Here is a 19,327-nt window from a genome sequence, read left to right on the forward strand (position 1 = left end):
TGCCCGCCGCGGCCACATCCTGAGCGCCGAGCTCCGCCGGCGGGCATGGGCCTTCGCGGCGCGGCCGGGTCTGGGGCCCACCGCAGTCCTCTGACCCGGCTGACGCCGCCAGCGCTGTGGGGGCCGCTGAGGGGCCTGGCTGGTCCCACGTCTCCTCGGGCCAGCGCCTGGGCAGCTGCGTCCGGTGGCCCGGCCCGGACAGCCCACCTCGGAGGAGCTGGGCGGCAGCGGGGATCCCCCGGCCTCCGTGTCCCTGCGTGGGCCGGCCGGTGCTGCGGGCGCGGCGTCCCCCTGTGGCGAGAGCGGGCGCGAGGCGCTGGCCCCGGGGCCTCAGTAGCCGTCCTCGTCGTCGCCGTCACAGCCGTAGTCTGTGGGCACGGGGGGGGGGGGGGGGGCGGTGCAGGTGAGAATGGGCCGGCAGCGCGGGGCGGGGGGGGGGGCGCGGGCGGGGGCCTCACCGCCACGGCCCAGCATCTGCAGGGCGCTGACGCAGGGCTCGCCGTCCTCCTCCTCGGCCTCCTCCTCGCCGTCCTCCTCCTCGGGGTGGTAGGACACTGGCCCGCTCTCCACCACGGCCGCGGGCTGCAGCGGCCCGGCCCCAAGGGCCGGGGCGCTCAGGCTCAGGGGGGCCGCGGCCTGCAAAGGGCAGAGAGGGCACGGTCTGCGGCCACGGGCACCGCCAGCGCGCCGGGACCGGCCCCCCGACCCCGACCCACCCCGGCGCCCGCGCCCCCCGGGGTCCCCCCGGGGCCGCCCTCCACTGACGCCTCCCCAGGCCCCCGCGGGGCCGCCGTGGCCCAGGCTCTGCTCCCCGGGAAAGGCCCGCTGGGGCGCAGCCGCCCACAACGCACCTCCGGCAAGGCGGGCTTCTTAGACGGCGGCGTGGACACCAAGGGCCGCAACCTGGAAGCAAGTGGGCGTGAGGCCCCCCTCCCCCTGGCCCGCCAGCCCCCGCGTGCGCACTGCGGGGGCACCTCCCGCCCTCCCGCTGGCTGCCCGGCCCCCACCCCTGCCTGTCCTGCTGACGAGGGTATCCGCGCGGTGGCCACTGTAGGGGAACCCGTGGCACCCCCCCGGAGTGATCTACACCCCCAGTCTGACCTGCGGTGGGGGGCGGGGCCAGGGCCCTCGGGGGGCCCCAAGCCTGCCCTCCCCTCCCACCCGGCAGGCCCGCGCGCCCGCGCCAGGCTGCTCCCTCCCCCGCGCAGCACCTTCTAGGGCACAGCGGGTCTCAGGACGGCGCGTTGCGGGGACTCCAACGACCCAGCCGAGCCCTCGCGGCCGGCCCTGCCCCGCTGCCCCGCTGCCCCGCGGGATGAAGCCAGGGATTAGGGGAGGGGGCTCAGGCAACCCCAACAGGCATGCACCCGGCCAGGGCTGACAGTGGACCCCGGGCGCTCAGGCCACGGGCGGACTCCGGCGGGGCAGGCCGGCGACCTGAGCAGGAAGGAGGCCCCCCGGGGCCGGAGTCCTGGCCAGGCCAGAGGAGGAGGCGGGCCGGAGCCGCCCCCCTGCAGCGGCCACCCTGTGCCGTCATCAGGGGGAGGTGGGGGCAGGTCGTGGGCCCCTGGAGGGTGACGAGCTACCTGGGCCCTGGCTGGGGTCGCTGGGGACGGGGCGCAGTCAGTCGGGGAGAGGCACGACTCCGCCTCCGGGGCGGGGGCCGCCAGGGCCTCCTCAGGGCCGGGACGGGGATACGGGCAGCCCCACCTGTCCGGCGCCCACCCTGGTGGGGGGTTCGACCAGCCACAGTGCGGGGGCAGGTGCAGGGCACAGGCCCGGGGCCCTTCTCCAGCCCATCAGGGGCTCCCCGCACAGAGCCCCCAGCTCCGCCTACCACGACGGCAGCGGAGGCGGCAGGGGGAGCCCGGACACCGCGCTCGGCCCCTACCTGGCCTCTCCCACCCACCTTTTCCCTACGCCGGCCGGGCGCTCAGGCCCCGGCCGAGCCGGTGTCCTCCGGGGCAGCCTGCGGGCGCCAGCGGGCTGCGGGGCCCCGGCGCCCCCGCCCTGCAGGCCGGCCCCTCCGCCGTCCAGGCCGCGCAGCACGCTGTAGTTGATCTTGCTGGAGATCCTCTTCTGCTCCAGCATCTTCTCGATGGCCTCCCCGGCCGTACTGGCCTGGATGGGCTCGCGGCGCCGGCAGGGCTTCTTGGGCTGGGCGGCAACAGCAAAGGGCCCTCAGAGGCCAGCCGGGGCCCAGGGGCCGGGGGCCCGGTCCGCTGCCCACCGCCGGCCCCGCCACCCCGGGCAGAGGGGCCTACGCGGCCCAAGATGAGCAGCCCGCAGGAGCCCCACGCCCCGTGCCCTGAGCACTGGGGGAACGACAGGGCTTCTGGGGGCGGCCGGGCCGCTGCCCAGAGCCAGCCTGACTCCGGCTCTTCACTGGCATGGCTGGGAGCGCGACCGTGCCCAGAGGCGGCCCCGTGCCCGAGGCAGGACTGTCCCCGCGAGGCCTCCGGCCGCCCACCTTGTGCTCCTTATAGACGCCCAGCTCCTTCTCCTTGGCGATCCGCGCTTCTTTCTCTGAAAGCCGAGGGGGCAGGTCAGCGGGGCGGCCAAGCACGAGGGCTGCCCGGGGCGGGCGGCGGCTCACCCCTCTGCTCCCGCAGGTATTCCGCGTTCTCCCGCATCCACAGCTCGGCCTTCACGCGGGCTTCAGCCTCGTTCAGGATGTACTGGGCGGGACAGTGCTGCTCAGGGTGGGCCCAGCCCCGCGCCTGCCGGAGCGAGCAGACCCCGCGCCCCCGCCACAGGCCTGGCTGCTGCATGCAGGGATGGTCCCGCAGGGGACGAAGGCCGCAGAGGCCTGAGAGGACGTGCACCGGGCCCTGCCCATCACCCTGCGGGTCCAGGCAGCGGGATGCCCATTGGGGATCCTGGCATCCTGCGGGGCGGCCTCAGGGGCCCGCTGGGACAGGCCAGGGTGGTGGGGTGTGGGGAGCCAGCGAGAGCGGGCGGGGCAGTGGGGCAGTGGGGCGGGGCCTACCCTGTCGATCTCCAGGTCGTCGATCCCGCTCAGGTCCAGCTCGCCATCCCCTGGGGCACCTTCTAGGGGAAGGGCCATGTCAGCCCACTCAGGGCCTGCCCTGGCCGGATGAGCACAAGCCAGCAGGGCTCCCACCAGCATCCCAGCTGCCCCTCAGCCCCGTCTGCCGGGGCCCCCACATCCTGCTGTCTGGGCGCAGGAGCCGGGCTGGGTGCACAGTCTCCCCCCACGGTGGTCCAGGTCTGGAGGTGGACACAAGGGAGCTCCGGAAGACAGGACCCCGGAAGCCTCTGGGACCAGGCATCCCCCATCAGCCGCTGGCAGAATGGCACAGCACTGCCATAGGCGGGCCCCTGCCCAGTGCCCATCCCCAAGGCCCGGGCAGACCCCAGCGCTCAGGCCCACCCTGCCCCGGCTCTGGGTGCCACACGGAACAGCCGCCTCCTGTGCACCCTGGTGGGGGTGCAGCTGCGCCCCCTCAGCACAGGGTTCCTGCGCAGGGCCAGCCCTCCAGAGGCCACGCTGGCCTGAGGCGATGCCCTCGACACCCCACAGGCCAAGGCTACCGCGGTCCCCAGGCCTGTCAGGTCCCCAGGGAGGGCGGGCACTGTGGCCTCTCCAGCCAAACAGGCCCTGTCCTGAGCTTCCCGGGACGGCTGCCCACTGCCACGCAGCCCCCCTTCTGGGGGAGGATGGGCCCACCCCCAGCCCATGCACCCCACTCACGGGGGTCCCGGCCTGGGGAGGAGATGCACTCCCGGATGGAGTCCGAGATGCCCAGGCTGGCCGCTGTGGGTAGGGGCCCCAGCAGGGCCTCCAGGGCGGGGGGCCTGCCATCCCCCTCGAGGTTGCCAGCCTCCTCTGAGCCCCCTGGAAGGCCACAGAGCTCCCGGTAGAAGTCCTTGTTCAGGTGGCTGGCGGCGACCTCCAGCTCCTCATCCGCGGTGTCCTCGTCACCAAAGACACTGGCTGTGGGGTCCTCTGCAGGGTCTAGGACATGGGGCCACAGCATGAGGCCGGTGAGCCAGGCAGGCGCCAGCTGGACACATAGGCCGTCGGGGACACGCCGCAGAGATGCCAGGGCCCACGAGCATCGGCCCCTGTGCACCCCAGCATGTGAACAGGGGCCTCCAGCAGGCCCTGCCCCGGGGGAGGCAGGTGAGGAGGGTGAGGGCAGGACCCCAGGGACCCGGCCGGGCCCAAGCACCATCCCACGGCGGAGCCCGGGCAGGGCGCATCCCAACGGCAGGACATGGTGGACGGGCCGGCACAGGGCGGCCACGCTGTGCCCCGTGGGGGGCGGCCCAAGCCCTCTGGGCCACGCAGGCCTCGTGGTGATGCCCAGCCCCATGATCCAGCAGCAGCCGGGTGGCCGCCTCGCGGGGGCCGCTGAACGAGCTGGGCAGCACAGCGCCCACTGTCTCCACGGCCGTCCTTTCGGGGGCCTGCGGTCAGCAAGACACCCAGGGACCCAGGCCCAGCGCACAGCGAGGGGCTGAAGCACAGGGAGGTGGGGGCAGGTGGACTCACCCTCCTTGGACAGGCTGGCCAGGGTCCCCTTGGCCCGCGGCCGGCTGTTCTCCAGCTCGCTCTCAATGGCGTCCTGGTAGGTGGAGATCTCCCCTGTGGGGCCAGGAGTCGGTCAGCAGAGGCGCCCAGGGGCTCGGCTGCACGCGCCCGCATGGACTCACCTTCCACCTCCTCCAGCTTCTTGGACAGAACCTGCTCCAGCTGAAACAGAGGGGCCGTGAGCCGAGGGGCGGCCCGGCCCCCGCTGCCAACCCCGCTCCCCGCCCTGCCTCCCGGCCCCACCCGCCTGCCCCACCTGCTTCAGGCGCAGCTTCCTCTGCCCCGCGGTGTAGGACGGCGGGTCGCACTCCTCCTCCAGGTCGATCTTCATGAACTCATCCACGGTCAGCTGGCTGGTGGGGGTGTCCTCGAACTCCGTGAGCCTGTGCGGGGTGGCGCGGCCTGAGACCAGCCCTCCACTGGCTGGCCCCGGGGGCACCGCACCCAGCCACCGCTGCGCCCGCCCCCTGCAGCCAGCCCTTGGGCACTTGGGCCCAGAGGGAGGGGCTGAGCGGGGACCTGGTGCCGCTGCCAGCAGCGGGGGTGGGAGGGGTGTGGGGGGGCTGTCCCCTGCCCACACCGTGCCGGGTGGCCCCACGCTGCACCCCGTGCGAGCAGGCTCCGATGCAGCAGCTTTAAACGGAGACCGGGCTGACAGGCCAGATGGCTCCCCAGCTGTCTCGGGGCGCGCGGGAAAGGGCCTGAGCAGTGGCAGGCTTCGCCGTGAACGCTGAGGGCCGCGACCCCTGTGCAACCGTGGCTGGGACGCAGGCCGGCACCCAGGCCCCAGTAGGCGTCTAGGACGGCCTGGGAAAGGGCGGGGCGGCTCCGGGGCCTGTGGGTCAGCACGCGGGGCGCCTCGGAGCGCGGCTCACCTCTTCCGCAGGGTGGACTCGCACACCTTGACCACGCCGACCACCTCTCTGACGGTCCTGCGGAAGTCGTGCATCCGGGCGGCCACCAGGAGCGCTGCGGGGGCGGCCGAGGCCAGTGGGCGGTGTGAGAAAGCACGAAGCCCCAGGACAGAGGGGTCGGTGCTGGTGCGGAGCGGGGCGCTGCAGGACTGCCCGGGGCGGGCCCTGGGAGGGGGTCTGCCTGGAAGAGGACAAGGCCTCTCGGCCTGGCTGAGCTACTGTGAGCTGGGTGGGACACTAGCGCGGGGCCCCAGGGGCACTGCCCATAGGTGGCTGCACCAGATGGGGACACGCTACTGTCCCCTGGAGACCCGACCACACACGGTCACCACGCTGCGGTAACCCCGGGCCCAGCCACAAGCTCCGTCTCTGAGGACCCTGCTGTCCCCCCACCAGGGCTGTGCAGACCTACGGGAGCAGAGGGCAGCCCAGGGCAGCAGGGCCTGGGCGGTGGCTCTGGAGACTAGCCGCCGCCCCCGGCCACTGACCTGCGCCGCAGAGGCCCGAGGGCCGGCGCCCGGTGTGCATCCAGTCCCTCTTCATCCTCTGCAGGAGCCTCAGGGCCGTCATGGACACCTCGTGGTTCTTGTCCCCAAACTCCAGCAGGTGGGCGAAGCGTGGGATGTACAGGCAAGGGTCTGCGGCAGACACAGGGCCTCAGTGCGCGCCCCACCAGCGGCGGGCAGGAGGGGTCGCCAGGAAACCCGGACCCCAGCACCGGGAGGGGCCTCCCACCTCCACAGGGCGGATCCCGCGCCCCGCCCAGCACCGGAGCTGCGCGCCCCGTGGCCGTCCAGCAGGCGGCGTGTCCATCCACGCGCGCACCGACCGAGCTGCGGACTCATATCCCCCTCCGTCTTGGGGCAAGGGCGCCCCTCTCACGCGGGAAGCCCTGCCCCCAAGCACCAGTAATGGAGAAAGGGGGTCACCAGGGTCCCCGCTGCACAGTGCGCCCGAGGGCCCGCGTCGGGTTCCACGACAGGGGCCCAGGGAAGGGCCGTCTGGACTCCCCAGCTTGACTCACGCCAAGGACCCAGGGTCGTCTTCAGAGGCCCCAGGTGGGCCTGGTCCGGAGGGGCCATGTGCACCTGCACAGGCGGGAGCTGGGCCAGACCTGGCCTCTGTCCCACCACGGGTCACCGCCCAGCAGCCCTCCCAGCTGCCGCGGTGGACCCAGGCTCCCTCCCCCAGGGCAGGGGAGGGAGTTGGTTTAATGTCTCCCGGTGATTTCTTTGCTAAAAAAGATATTTCTAGAATACCAGGCTGTAGGGGCTCCTCCGTGGCCCAGGGTCAGTCTCAGGCTATCGTGGCCTCTGCGGCCCGAGTTCCATACCGGCCAGGGCGCTGACCTGCATGGTGCAGCAGACCCTTCCTGTCTCCCACTGCTCCCCTTGGCAGCGTGTTTCAGTGGCTCCACTGGCTCTGCTCCCCACTCTGTCTCTGGGGAGTCCTCTCACCCCCGCACCTCTGGCCTGCACCCCAGTTCTACATTTACATAAAAAAAAAAAACTCTTAAAAAAAAACACTTGTGGGGCCTCCCCTGGTGGCGCAGGCGGTTGAGCACCACGCTGTGAAGCTGTTCGCAGCCTCTGCAGCACAGGTTCGATCCCGGCTGGCCTACGAGGGTCCCACATGGCGCGGCAGACCTCTCCTGTCTCCCCGCGGCTCCCCTCAGCAGTGTATTTCGTCAGTCTGCCTGTTCTGCTCCCCACTCTGTCTCTAGTAAATCCTCTCACCCTCCTGTGCATCTGGCCTACACCCCAGCTCTTGCATCAGTAAAATAAATAAATCTTTAAAAAAGGAAAAAAAGAAATGTGCTTGTTAAAAAAATTAAAAAAACACTTGTAACTACTTTCAAACAAGCCATCGGGCAGACATCGCCAGCTCCCTGGAGCTGGGCTCTGACACCGAATCTTGGAGCGGAAAACGGTCTTGACCAGACACTGCAAAACGCCGGGGCCGGCTGGGACGCAGGAAACTGGCACGGCCAGGAAGCACAGTGCAGGTGGAGAGCAGGGGCAGCGCCTGAGGGCCGGACCAGGGCCTGCCGGGGGCGCCTCCAGTGGTCGGGGAAGGGCAGGGGGCTCAAGAGAGGGGGCTTTTCGATGGAGAAAACCAAGCGGGATGGTCTGGACTGCCACAGGCCTGCGGCAGGGGTGTGGCGGGTGCCCAGCGTGGGGGGGCGGGCTCACTATAAAAGAAGGCAAGGATCGGGCACAAGCTGCAGAGGGCAGGAAGCTGCCGCCTCGGGGGACGGCCCCTGCCTGCGGGGCCGGTGTTGAGGACGGGGTAACAGCCGCGGGCCGGCTCCCAGTGAAGCCCACACGGGCCTCCACCGGGTGGACTCAGCAGGGGCTCTCAACTTGTCCCCCAGAGAGCCAGGAGCGGCTGCGGAGAAGGCCCAGGCAGAGCGCTGGGGGGGGGGGGCGCCGAGGAGCCGGGTGGTCCCCCACCCTGACCAGCGAGAAGCAGCCTCTGAGGTCATCGTGGGCTTAAGCAGCGGCTGGAACTAAGTCACCAGCCCGAGGTCCAGGCGCCAGCTTAGATGTCACGAAGCGAGGTGAGCCGGCCACAGCGCCCCAAGGCGCGAGGACAGGGCGCCCAGCCGAGGAAAAGAACCTCCGCCAGGGTGCGGCACAGGGGGGCCGCGAGGCCAGCGCAGGGCGTGAGGGGCCGCCGGGTGACCGCGAGCACGGTCACTGCCGGAGAACCCGGCCGGCGCGCACGCCCGGGCCGCAGGGCTGGAGGGGAGCCCGGGACCTGCTCGAGCCCGCGCCCGCCGCGCCAGAGGGCCGCGGAAAGGCCGCCGCGCCGCGGAGCCCCCTCGGTCCAAAGGGAGCCAGGGCAGGCCGCGCGCACCACGGGCAGCGGGACTCGCGGCCCCCGCGTCGCCGGGCCGGGGCGGGCGGGGCGGGCGGGGCGGGGCCGGGCGTGCGCCCTCGCGCGGGGGCGGAGCCGCGCGCCGGGGGCGCCGGGGCCGGGGCGCGGGCACGCCGTGACGCGGGCGCGCGGGCGGGCGCTGCGGGCGGCGGTCGGCCGAGCAGCGCCGGCGCTGGGCAGGCGGCCGCCGCGCCCCATGCTGCTGCCCCTGGCCTGCCTGCACGGCCGGGTGGCGCAGTGCCTGGCCGCGCTGCTGGTGCTGGCCCCGCCGCTGCCCCGGCCCCGGCGCGGCGCGAGGGCGCACGGAGCGCCGCCCCGCCCGGGCGCCGAGGCCGCCCCCGCCGCCCCGCCCGCGAAGATGGCCGCGGAGCTGTGCCCCGCCGCGGGCGGCGCGGCCGCCACGGCCACCGACATCGCCAACAGCAACGCGGCCGCCGCCGCGCCCGGGAAGGGCCCGCCCCGCGCCCCGCCGCCCGCGCCGCCGCCGCCCGCGCCCGCGCCCGCGCCGCCCGCGCCCGACAACAACAACGCGGACGGCGCCGGCTGGCAGGCCTGCCGGCCCACCCTGCGCGAGAGGTGAGCGCCCCCCGCCCCGCCGCCCCGCCCCGCCCCCGCCTGAGCCTCTGCCCCTTGCAGGAACGCGCTGATGTTCAACAGCGAGCTCATGGCCGACGTGCACTTCGTCGTGGGCCCCCGGGCGCGGCGCGCAGGGTGCCCGCCCACAAGGTCGGTAGCCGCGGGCCGGGCCGCGGGCACGGCCTGACCTCTGCCCGGGTGGCGCGGCCGGAGGCGGGAGGGCCCCGGCTCAGGGCAGCGCTCTCCCCGCAGTACGTCCTGGCCGTGGGGAGCTCCGTCTTCTACGCCATGTTCTACGGGGACCTGGCGGAGGTCAAGGCGGAGATCCACATCCCCGACGTGGAGCCCGCCGCCTTCCTCGTCTTGCTGAAGTGAGTAGCCGGCGCGGGCGGGGCGCTCCTGCTCCGGCCGAGCGCGCCCTGACGCGTCCCCGCCCGCCAGGTACATGTACAGCGACGAGATCGACCTGGAAGCGGACACGGTGCTGGCCACGCTGTACGCGGCCAAGAAGTACATCGTCCCTGCGCTCGCCAAGGCCTGCGTCACCTTCCTCGAGACCAGCCTGGAAGCCAAGAACGCCTGCGTCCTGCTCTCCCAGAGCCGGCTGTTCGAGGAGCCGGAGCTGACCCAGCGCTGCTGGGAGGTCATCGACGCGCAGGCCGAGATGGCCCTGCGGTCCGAGGGCTTCTGCGAGATCGACTGGCAGACGCTGGAGATCATCGTGCGCAGGGAGGCGCTCAACACCAAGGAGGCGGTGGTCTTCGAGGCCGTCCTGAGCTGGGCGGAGGCCGAGTGCAAGCGCCAGGGCCTGCCGGTCACCCCGCGCAACCAGCGGCGCGTCCTGGGGCCGGCGCTCTACCTGGTGCGCATCCCCGCCATGACCCTGGAGGAGTTCGCCAACGGCCCCGCCCAGTCGGCCGTGCTGACGCTGGAGGAGACGCACAGCATCTTCCTGTGGTTCACGGCGGCCAACAAGCCCCTGCTGGACTTCCCCCTGGCCAAGCGCAAGGGCCTGGCGCCCCAGCGCTGCCGCCGCTTCCAGGCGTCCGCCTACCGCAGCAACCAGTGGCGCTACCGCGGCCGCTGCGACAGCATCCAGTTCGCCGCCGACCGCCGCGTGTTCATCGCGGGGCTGGGCCTGTACGGGTCCAGCGCGGGCCCGGCCGAGTACCGCGTCAAGATCGAGCTCAAGCGCCTGGGCGCGGTGCTCGCGCAGACCCTGACGGGCTTCGTGTCAGACGGGTCCAACGGCACCTTCCCAGTGTGGTTCGAGCACCCGGTGCAAGTGGAGCAGGACGCCTTCTACACGGCCAGCGCCGTGCTGGACGGCAGCGAGCTCAGCTACTTCGGGCAGGAGGGCATGACGGAGGTGCAGTGCGGGAAGGTGACCTTCCAGTTCCAGTGCTCCTCAGACAGCACCAACGGCACTGGGGTGCAGGGTGGGCAGATCCCCGAGCTCATCTTCTATGCCTGACCTGGCGGGGGTGCGCTGCAGGCAGGGCCAAGGCCAGGGCCCAGCTGGCCGCATGCGCAACAGGGCAGGTCGCTGTGGAGGGCAGATCTGGGGGGTGCGAGGCAGGCCCTTCCCTGCGGTGACAGCCACGCTGCCGCCCCTCGCCCCCCAGGCCTCCCCTCGGCGTACGGGGAGGGAAGACGCCCTCCAGGTCCTTGTGCTATTTGAGGGGTTTTCATAATAAAGTTTTGACCAGGAGCAAGGGGCCGCGGACGGACGGCTGGCTGCAGCGCCTCACCCCAAGGGCCCTTCGCACGTAGAAACGCTAGGCCGTGGGGAGCCCTGCCCTCCGGTTCACCTGGCTAGTGCCCCCGGGAGGCTGGAGTGGCCTGTGCAGCATGAAGGGCCGCCCCTCCCCGGCCCCCCCAGGCCAGGCCGAGGCCCTCACCTATGGCAGGCGCGTTGATGCACAGCTCTCTGGCCAGGAGCAGGAAGGTCTTCCCCAGCACATACACGTTCACCTGTCAGGAGGGAGCCGGCGCGGTGGCACCTGGGTTCAAGGAAACCTCTGCTCTTTCCCCCAAAACGTGTTTCCCCGTCCGGCTGTCAAGGAGCCGAGGGAGGGCCTGGCGCGCGGGCACCTCTGCCGGCCCTGCCAGCCCCCGGAGGTCCGGGGCAGGACACCCCACCGGCTCAGCCCTGCCCCTCCCGCACGTGAGTAGCTCCAGGTCGCTGTGCTGGGCGAGAAGGGGTCCCCGTCCTGCCAGGGGGCCCACACGGGAGCCCATGTGGGCCTGTCTCCTCCAGGTCCTGCTGGGGCCTCACCTGCGCCCCAGCTGGCCAGACACCGGGGCCCGCCCCAGTGGGAGGCCAAAGCCAGCTGCACATCCAGCCTGAGCAGGGGCTCTGGCCGGCACTCCCCAGGCCAAGGAGGGCCATCACCCGGCCGGACACCGGCCACGAGGGGTGTGAGGAGCAGCGGGAAGCCCTCCCGCTTCCTTCAAGCTAAGTCCTTCCTGGGCAGTTATGGGGAACAAGGCCCTGGACCTGAACCCAACAGGGCTCTGGACGCTGGGCTTTCTGCTCACACCCAGCCCCTCAGGCGCTGAGAAGCCACCCATACCCCCCACCTGAGTGACACTGAGCCCCGGGAGCCTGGGGTCTCATGCTGGGTCCACCTGCCCCTGCCACCCAGGGCCCCCAGGCTGGGCCACTGGAAAGGAGCAGACCGAGGGAGGCTCAGGGTGGGCTGGGAGGCCCCGGCTGGGCCTGAGGGCTTCCCGCTCCCCGGCCAGGGAGCCTGGCCTCTCCTTGCAGGCAGGGCAGCCCGGCCACAGAATGGACCCACACCCATGTCCACTGTGGCCCCCCCCCGCCCCCCCCCCGGGATTCACCAGCCCGAGCCCCTCCCTCCCGGCCAGAGCCGCCTACCTGGAGCAGGTCACTGAGGTCCAGGAGCATGTCTGGGCAGGGTCAAGGAGCACTAGCTCCGAGGCACCCCCCCCTCCCCGCAGCAGTGCCCAAGCGGGGCCCAGATCGTGAAGCTGGTGGGCAGCTCCGGCCACCAGCACCTTCCCGGATACCTCTGAGCTACTCCCAGGCCCCAGGGCAGACGAGGGTCTTGGAGTCCTGAGCCTCACATGGTCTGGACGGGAATCAGTCTCGCTGAGGGCCACGCAGAACCCCACGGGCATCAGGGCTCAGGGGGACAGAGGCCAGGCCACCCCTGGGGTGCGGCCACAGGGCCCTGGCGTGGGCCCGTTCTCGCTCTCAGCAGGTGCACAAACAGGTTGTGGCCAGGCCCTCAAGGCCAGGAGACAGACACAAGGGGCGGGCCCCACGCCCCTTCCCATGGAGGGGATGGCTGCAGCCGCCGCCCACCGCGGGCACTACTGTCAGGGCCGGGAGCTGCCAACCGCATCAGTGGACAAAACCTGACGATCATTTTAAAGCATTCAAAGACCAGGTGAAACAGACAGGCTGGCAGGGGTCCCGGGGGCAGTCTGGGGAGCGGCCGGCTCAAAGGATACGGGGCGTGCCCTCGGTGCGGCACACCAGGTAGAGGCAGGCTGCCACCACGTGCGCCATCTTCCGGCCGCGGGTCAGGTGCTTGCTCACGGCCATCTTGAAGAAGTTGAAGGCCGTGTCCAGGCAGTGCTGGTTCAGCTGCAGCTGGTTTCCCAGGTGGTGGATCTGACGCCGCCCTGGGACACGCCACAAAGCATCACGGCTGTCCCCACCCGGGCCACGCTGCCCTTCACGGCCGCCCTCCACAGCAGGTTCCTGGGGGTGCCTGCGGCCCCACAGCCAAGGCCCCCCGTTGGCCCAGCCGGCCGGCCGCCCACCCAGGGCCTCAGCCCAGACACTGCCCCCACACCTTCCTGGGCCGGCCAGTCTCTGGAAGAGGCCCCGGAGTGGAGCCGCGGCCAATGAGCAGAGACCAGGCGGGGAGGCCACGCCAGGCACCTGCCTGTCAGCCTCTGGGCCCCACCGCCCCCACGTGGGGCTGCCCTGTGGCCACAGGAGGCCAACCACCCCACCCTCGCAGGAGCCCCGAGATGAGCCCGTGCATGGGGACTCCCCAACTCCAGATGGAGCCTCTGCTGCGCCAGCCAGGCCACCCACGATCCCCCAGGGAAATGCCGCTCCCACCCTGCGAGAAGAGGACAGGGTCCGGGGGCCAGGCCAACCGTGCCCCGTGGCTGCTCACAGTGACCAGTGCCGGAAGTGGGCCAGGGGCCAGCACCAGGGGCGTCGGCAGCGAGGGCTCTGCTGAGCTGCCCGGTCTCAGTGCCCCACAGGCCAGCAGCTTTGGGCTCCAGCCAGGCCACTCAGCGCCCAGAATCGCAACCCGCATGGCTGGGGCTCCTTCAGGGCTCCCCAGCACAGGGCCTGAGCTCGGGGAGCCCGCCGGCAGCACCCCCCGAGGGCTCACTTGCTGGCCAGTGCACCACCAAGCCCAGCCTCGGGGAGGCCCCAGGGCCAGCCTCAGCCGCCACCCGCAGGACAGTCAGCACCGGCACACCACGCCCGCGAGGTGACCGCCTGCAAGGCCAGCCGGCCTTCCCTGGAGCCCGGGGAGCCTGGAACCCAGACTGTGGGCCGGGGAGCCGCACTGGCCCTCTGCCCCCAGCACTGTGGCTGCACCCCAGGGATGGCCTGGCTTCTGCCCCCCTGAGCCCCAGCTCAGGACTCTTAGCCTCTCCTGAGGGCCTTTGGAGCCTGGGGGCCCTGGGGGCAACCGTGGGGCTTACACTAGAAAAGGACCGAGAGGGGCGACAGGCCAAGAGGGAGTGGGCAGGAGCTGCAGAACAGTCTCCAGATGAGCTACAGGGTCTGGCCACTGCGAACTCGATGGCAGCAAAGAGGGCAGGCCACAGAGACAGCATTCCCTGCCAGCACCCCGGGCCAGTGGGGGCTCCGCCTGTTGGACAACCGTCAGTGGTCTGGCTGACCAGGGGCCGGCAGCCCAGGAACCAAAGACCTGCCGAAACCCAAATGCCCACCGGCCATTTGCCAGTGACCGGCCAGCAACCCCCCAAAGGAAGCGCAGGCAGGAGAGCGGTCAGTGGTCTTCCGGGCAGCAGCTGACCTGGCAGGGGCCAAGGCCGGCCTCACAGGATGGGCACTGACCACAGGACACCAGGAGTGAGTGGCCCTGGCTACCGCAGCACCCTCCAGAAAGACGCCACCCCCAGGGCTTCTGCAGAAGGTGCTGCCTCAGGTGTGGGGGCAGGGCCTGGGCAGGTGCAGTGACTGCAGGCAGCAAGGTGTGGGGGCAGGAGCACGGGGAGGGGGCCACCCTCCCGGCCTCTGGCTAGAGTTCGCAGGGATCTAAACGCAGCCCCCAAGCAGGACAAGCAGCTCCAAGGGCACAGCTCAAAGCACCAAGAGGCGTGGCGGGAGACACGAGAGTCAGGAAAAGGAAAGGCCATGCCAGCTTTGGAGAAAGAGTGACAGACGGGGGGAGCAGACCCAGGGCAGGAAAGCCCCCCAGCGGCCCTCCACCCCCAACCCCAGCCCCACTGAGCGCCCCCAGCACAGCCCCACAGCCGAGGGCCACCCCGCTCCTGCCGGCTGAGTCTTCCCAGCAGAGCCCCCCCAGTACAGCCCCACATCTGCAGACCGAAAAAGAAGCAGGGGTCAGGGCGGGGAGCAGGTCAGGCAGGAGGACACGCCGGTGCAGGTCTGAGGCGCAGCCAGAGCACGAGCGGCTAAAACCCACAGCACAAGAGGCGGCACCTCCAGACCCGTCTGCGCCCACTCACGGGCAGCGAGAAGCAGAACTAGGGCCAGACTGGCCTGGTCGGCGCCCCAACTCTCGCCCTCAGGCCGGCTGGACACCCGGGCAGGCCCCTGCTGCCCCACACCCCACAGGCCCGGGCTCGAGTGAAGACATCTCCACTTATCCAATGAAAACTTGAAGACAGCGAAGGGAAAAGTCCCCAGACTGCGAATCCCAGCGAATGAAGCTCGACCCGGACCAGAGAAACCCCGAGGGGCAGTGTCGGGCCCCGCCCTGCCCGCCCGCCGGCGCCGGTACCGTTCTGCAGGGTCTGCGCTCTCGACTCCTTGCCCAGGCTCACGTGGAAGCCGCCCCCCAGGGTCGGGGTCTTGCCAGCACCTGGAACACAGAATGGGAGGTCAGGGGGACCCGAGGGGCTGCCCCCCACCCCACGAGCCCGTGCTCTCCGGAGCCACCCGTCCCCCCTGCCCCCACTTGGCCTCCACCTGGAGCCACAGTGGTCCTGGTTTCCATGCACAAGGCCTCCGCCCCACCTCTCCCAGGAGTGAGGGAGCATGGGGGCAGGCTCGGGGGACATAGCACACCACCCCAGCTCAGGGAGGGACACGTGGGGCACCAGAGGCTCCGAAGTGACAGGACTCTGAAGCCAGGTCTTTGCCGTCGACCACCAGCACAGCAAGTGGACAGTGGGCCGGTCCTCTGGGGTACCATGGTTCCGGTGTATCCCTGATTGCCCCCAAGTCCCAAACCAATGCCAGCAACTGTTAAAAGATCTCAGCAAGGCTGGGGCTCCCTGGTGGCGCCAGGGGTCAGTCTCAGCACTATGAAGCTATCGGCAGCCGCTGCGGCCTGAGTTCCATCCCTGGCCAGGGAGCTACCCACAGGGCGCAGCAGACCTCTCCTGTCTCCCCGCTGCTCCCCTCAGCAGTGGGTTTCAGCGGATCCGCCTGTTGTGCTCCCCACTGTGTCTCTGGGGAGTCCTCGCACTCCCGTACCTCTGGCCTGCACCCCAGCTCTTGTACGCATCAATAAATAAAACAAATCTTAAAAAAAAAAACCACTGGGATTTGGACGCTGACTGCGTATCTCTCCGCACGACGGCCACTGCGGTGCACAGCCGCCCGCACCCGGGACCGCGGGGTCTCTCTCCCTCTGCCGCGCGCATCCAGCTCTGACCCCAGGTCTTAGTCGGTCGTGAACAGGCGTGATTTCAGTGCCGAGACAACATGGACCAAGTCCTCAAAACCATCAACTCGCCCAAAGTAAAACAGCATCTGAAATACAACCATCCCCTCCAGCCATTCCAGAAACCAAATTCGCCGCTTAAAACCTTCTGGAAAAGAAGCCCCGGGCACAGGTGGCCAGGAGGGCCGGCGCTACTGGACATTCAGAAAGAAACAGCACCGACTCCGCGCCATCTTCCTGGAAGCGGAGGGAACATCTCCCAGCAGCACCTCGGCAGCGGGGCCAGACACAGACGTCGCGCAACTGCAGCCACACAGCCCGCCCGGTGAGCGCGGAGCCCCCGCCCGGAGCCCAGTCTGGAAACCAGTTACGCTCAGGGGCTGTAAGAACATTGTATCCGCAGCGCCGCCCGGGCACAGGCCGCACGAGTTGGCCCGGCCAGGGAGCAGCCCACAGGGCGCCGCAGACCCGCCGGTCTCCCCGCTGCCCTCTCAGCAGTGGGTGTCCGTGCATCCGCCTGTCCTGCTCCCCGCTCTCTCTGGGGAGTCCTCTCACCCCCACGGCTGGCCTGCGCCCCAGCTCTGGTGTGCATAAATAAATAAACCTTAAAAAAAACAAAAACATTGTATCCGCTGATAGAGAAAAAGCATCTCAGGAGAGCCAGGCGCCCTTATGAAAAGCCCCCGGGCCAGGGGCCGAGAGGGACGGTGGCCACCTCTGCCTGACCAAGACCCGGACCCCAGCCTCAGGGGGAGCGCCTGGGCGGGGCCAGAGGCGGAAGGAAGAAACGGAACGGCCCCCCCTACACACAGCACCCTCCCCGGGAGACCCAGGCCCGCGGCGGGCGCGCTGGGAAGGTCACCGGTGACGGCGACGGCAGCCCCGGCCCACGCTGGCTCCGACAGGCCCGGCCCGGCCTCCGGGAGAGGACAGGACAGGGGCGGGCGCTGAAAACCACCGGTCCCGAGCAGGGAGAAGAGCCGCCAGGCCGCCGAGACGAGTCGCTGCTCCCGGGGAAGACCAAGGCGCGAAGGCGTCACATCTCCCGGGGAACAGGACTTCAGCGCGGCCCGCGGCCCGTCACAGGCGTCTGTGTGACACTCCGCGGCCTCCCGGTGGCCGGGTCGGTCTCAGGCTGTCACCGCCCGGCCCGAGTCCGTCCCGGCCAGGGAGCTGCCCGCAGGCGCGGCCGACCCCGCGGCCCCCTCGGCAGGGGGCGTCCTCGGTCGCCCGCTCTGCCCCCCGCTCTGCCTCTGGTGGGTGCTCTCACCCCGCACCTCCGGCCTGCACCCCAGTTCTTGTGTGCAGGGATAAAGACATCTTAACAAATCAGATTTACTTTCAAGCGGGAGATTCTCATCGGAGAATATCTGCATTTCAACTTTAAAACAACAGTTTAAAAGCAACGTGCGGTCTTTCGGGGGCGCTGCTCCCACACGCGGTGAGGAGAACAACGGGATGAGGGCGCACCCGGGCCTCCCCGGGGCAAGGGGGTCCGTCTCAGCGCTGCCCCCGCCGAGGAGTCCGCCCCGGCCAGGTGCTGCCCGCCGGCGCCGCGGACCCTCCGTCTCCGCGGCCTGGGCTTCGGGGGTCCGCCCGCTCCGCTCCGCGCTCGCCGGTGGGGAGTCCGCTCACCCGCCGCGGCCTGCACCCCCTCTTCCACACACAGAACACAAACAAACTTTCTCTCGGCCCCACCCCGCCGGGCCTCTCCCGCCAGGGGAAGCGGAAGGACGACGCGCCGCAGCCGCGCAGGGGCCGCACCGTCCCCGGCCTGGAGACGGAGGGAGGCCCCGGGGGCGCGCCCGGCCGCCAAGGCGCCCGCGGGAGCGGCGAGGCCTGCGGGGGACCGCGCGGCACCTGCGGCACCTGCCAGGCCGGACGCTGCGCGCGGCCCCGTCCCCCCCAAACGCCGACACCCCGGGCGACAAAGGCACCGGCTCCGCGTGCGGCGAGGGCTTCTCGCCGTGACAACAAACAAGAGCCGGGGGCGCGGGGCCCCGACCCCAGCGCCCCCCGGGCCGGCTCCGCGCCGCGCCCCCGCCGGGACCCCCGCCCCCGCCGCGCCCCCGACCCCCGCCGCGCCCCCGCCGCGCCCCCGCCGGGACTCCCGCCCCCGCCGCGCCCCCCGCCGCGCCCCCGCCGGGACTCCCGCCCCCGCCGCGCCCCCGCCGCGCCCCCGCCGCGCCCCCGCCGGGACTCCCGCCCCCCGCCGCGCCCCCCGCCCCCGCCGCGCCCCCCGCCGCTGCGCCCCCGCCGCGCCGGTTCCGTAGAAATGACTGAGTCTTGGAGAGGCCCGGGAGCGCGGGGAACTGCCTCAAGTTGCACGCGCGCCCCCCGCGCCCCCCGCGCCCCCGCCCGCGGGAACCGGCCCTCCGGGCAGAGAAAGTAAATAACCGACTCGGGCCGCGTCCGCGCCCGGCCTGCGGGCCTGCCGGGCGGGGAAGCGACCCCGGGGGGCGCGGGACGGCCCCGCACAGCGCGGCCCGCCCGGCCCGGCCCGGGGGTCCCGCGGGAGCCCCGCCCGCCGCCCGCCGCCCGCCGCGCTCACCGTCCAGCGACACGAACTGGCCGACGGCCGAGGAGCCGCCGCCGCTGGTCTCCACGAACTGCACCTCGGACACGATGATGTTGTCCTCGAGCACCGAGCCGCAGGCGGTGCACACGGCGTCCCCGCGCGCCGCGTCCAGCTCGATGTCGGTGCCCCCGCACGCGCGGCACTCGCGGCCCGTCATCGCGCCGCCCGCGCTCCGCGGCCGCCGGGCCGGGGGCGGGGCCCCGAGGGGCCCGCGCCCCAAGTTCCCGGGCGCCCCGGGCCCCGCGCGCCGAGGGGCGCGTCCGCCCGCCGAGGGCCGGCGCCCGAGGTCCCGCCGCCGCGGGCGCCCGCTCCGTCCGCCGAGGGGCCCGCGCGCGAAGTTCCGGCGCCCCGGGGCCCCCGCCCGCCGCCTCAGCCGCCTCAGCCGCCCCAGCCGCCCCAGCCGCCCCAGCCGCCCCAGCCGCCTCAGCCGCCTCAGCCGCCTCAGCCGCCTCAGCCGCCTCAGCCGCCTCAGCCGCGAGACTCTCGCGAGGCCGCCGCCGCCGAGCGCCGATTCGCAGCGGCAGATTCGCCGCGCGCGCCGCGCCGCGCCTCCCGTTGGCAACGGCCGCGCCCGCGGGGCCCGAACGGACACCAGGGCTGCGCGGGAAGCGAGGACTCGAACCCGCGACCCGCCGCCCGGGCACGGCCAGGAAAGCGCGAAGGGGCGAGCCCGCGGCCGGCCGGGGGACCGCGGCCGGAGGCGGGGCCGGGGCCGGCGGGGGCGGGGCCGCGGGGGTGAGCACGGGCCGGGCCGCGTCTCGGAGGGGGCGGGGCCAGGGCCTGGGCGGGCCCTAGGGGGTGAGCGCGGGCCGGGCCGGGGCGGGGCGGGGCCTAGGGGTGAGCTCGGGGCGGGGCGGGGCGGGGCGGGGCCTAGGGGTGAGCTCGGGCCGGGGCCGGGGCGGGGCGGGGCGGGGGCGGGGCCTTGGGCGGGGCCTCG

General features: G+C 72.0%; 2 protein-coding genes across 5 annotated transcripts; one reads left to right on the top strand and one right to left on the bottom strand.

The window, feature by feature from the left end:
• Positions 1 to 276: 276 nt before the first annotated feature.
• Positions 277 to 18,547, bottom strand: BRF1 (BRF1 RNA polymerase III transcription initiation factor subunit). 4 transcript variants are annotated; one of them, XM_037504098.2, is made up of 18 exons: positions 18,364 to 18,547; positions 14,925 to 15,005; positions 12,412 to 12,585; positions 11,813 to 11,844; positions 10,830 to 10,902; positions 5,961 to 6,110; positions 5,434 to 5,527; positions 4,815 to 4,941; positions 4,681 to 4,720; positions 4,520 to 4,612; positions 3,716 to 3,979; positions 2,990 to 3,051; positions 2,597 to 2,678; positions 2,471 to 2,526; positions 1,910 to 2,157; positions 852 to 903; positions 459 to 636; positions 277 to 368 (listed from the first exon to the last, which is right to left on the bottom strand). In XM_037504098.2, exons 1-18 carry the CDS (start codon positions 18,545 to 18,547, stop codon positions 331 to 333), a joined length of 2,028 nt encoding a protein of 675 aa, XP_037359995.1. In that variant the 3' UTR covers positions 277 to 330. The 4 variants fall into 4 exon arrangements, with proteins under 4 accessions (XP_037359995.1, XP_054548810.1, XP_037359993.1 ...); XM_054692835.1 differs by lacking the exon at positions 18,364 to 18,547 and adding an exon at positions 17,152 to 17,334 and having other exon boundaries at positions 279 to 368; XM_037504096.2 differs by lacking the exon at positions 18,364 to 18,547 and having other exon boundaries at positions 279 to 368; positions 2,990 to 3,048; positions 14,925 to 16,685.
• Positions 8,549 to 11,709, top strand: BTBD6 (BTB domain containing 6). Its single transcript, XM_037504099.2, is given in 5 exon segments — positions 8,549 to 8,928; positions 8,989 to 9,044; positions 9,047 to 9,078; positions 9,181 to 9,299; positions 9,370 to 11,709. Coding segments are annotated over 5 exon segments (1,620 nt in total). The 3' UTR covers positions 10,403 to 11,709.
• Positions 18,548 to 19,327: the final 780 nt, after the last annotated feature.

This window comes from Talpa occidentalis, unplaced genomic scaffold, assembly GCF_014898055.3.
Source record: "Talpa occidentalis isolate TD23 unplaced genomic scaffold, MPIMG_talOcc4v2.1 talOcc4.11, whole genome shotgun sequence".
NCBI lineage: Eukaryota > Metazoa > Chordata > Mammalia > Eulipotyphla > Talpidae > Talpa > Talpa occidentalis.

What these genes read in the sequence shown, in the direction of transcription:
- BRF1 (XM_037504095.2), bottom strand. Translation starts at nt 15,204, where the DNA reads ATGTCCCCCGAGCCTGCCCCCATGCTCCCTCACTCCTGGGAGAGGTGG. An exon ending in GAAGCTGGAGGAGGTGGAAG is followed by an intron (nt 4,613 to 4,680) that starts GTGAGTCCATGC and finishes CTGGCCCCACAG; the next exon opens with GGGAGATCTCCACCTACCAG. An exon ending in CTCCCCAGGCCGGGACCCCC is followed by an intron (nt 3,052 to 3,715) that starts GTGAGTGGGGTG and finishes CCCTTCCCCTAG; the next exon opens with AAGGTGCCCCAGGGGATGGC.